Source organism: Apaloderma vittatum, unplaced genomic scaffold (assembly GCF_000703405.1).
Source record: "Apaloderma vittatum isolate BGI_N311 unplaced genomic scaffold, ASM70340v1 scaffold29253, whole genome shotgun sequence".
Lineage (NCBI taxonomy): Eukaryota > Metazoa > Chordata > Aves > Trogoniformes > Trogonidae > Apaloderma > Apaloderma vittatum.
The window spans coordinates 1-312 of NW_009706874.1; the positions used below are offsets into that span (position 1 = coordinate 1).

The 312-nt window shown below is 59.0% G+C and overlaps 1 protein-coding gene across 1 annotated transcript in view; it reads right to left on the reverse strand.

The window, feature by feature from the left end:
• Nucleotides 1–6: 6 nt before the first annotated feature.
• Nucleotides 7–312, reverse strand: part of LOC104271331 (myosin-7B-like) — a gene marked incomplete at its 3' end in the record, with an annotated part of 22128 nt that continues 21822 nt past the window's right edge. The window contains 1 exon segment of the mRNA XM_009865967.1: nt 7–83. Coding sequence (XP_009864269.1) covers nt 7–83 — 77 coding nt within the window.

The window sequence follows — 312 nt, forward strand, 5'->3', positions numbered from 1 at the left end:
CTCCGCTCGTACTTGCGAATGCCTTTCTGGGCTTCAGCCATCTTCTTCTGCTCCATATCCAGCTCTCCCTCCAGCTCCCTCACCTGTTGAGGGAGGGGAGGGGGTAGAGGACAGCCCAGCGTCCTGCTCCCTAGCCCCAGCTAAGTTCAAATCACTTTTCCCAACTCAGCCAAGGCTAAGCCACCCTGAGCAGAGGCACAGAGCCAGACCCAGGGTTGCATATCTTTGGGGACTGTCCCTCACTGCCCATGGTCCCCCTGTAACAGAGCCTGGCCCCAAAGGGATGGGACACTTCTAGGTGGTCCCAGCAGG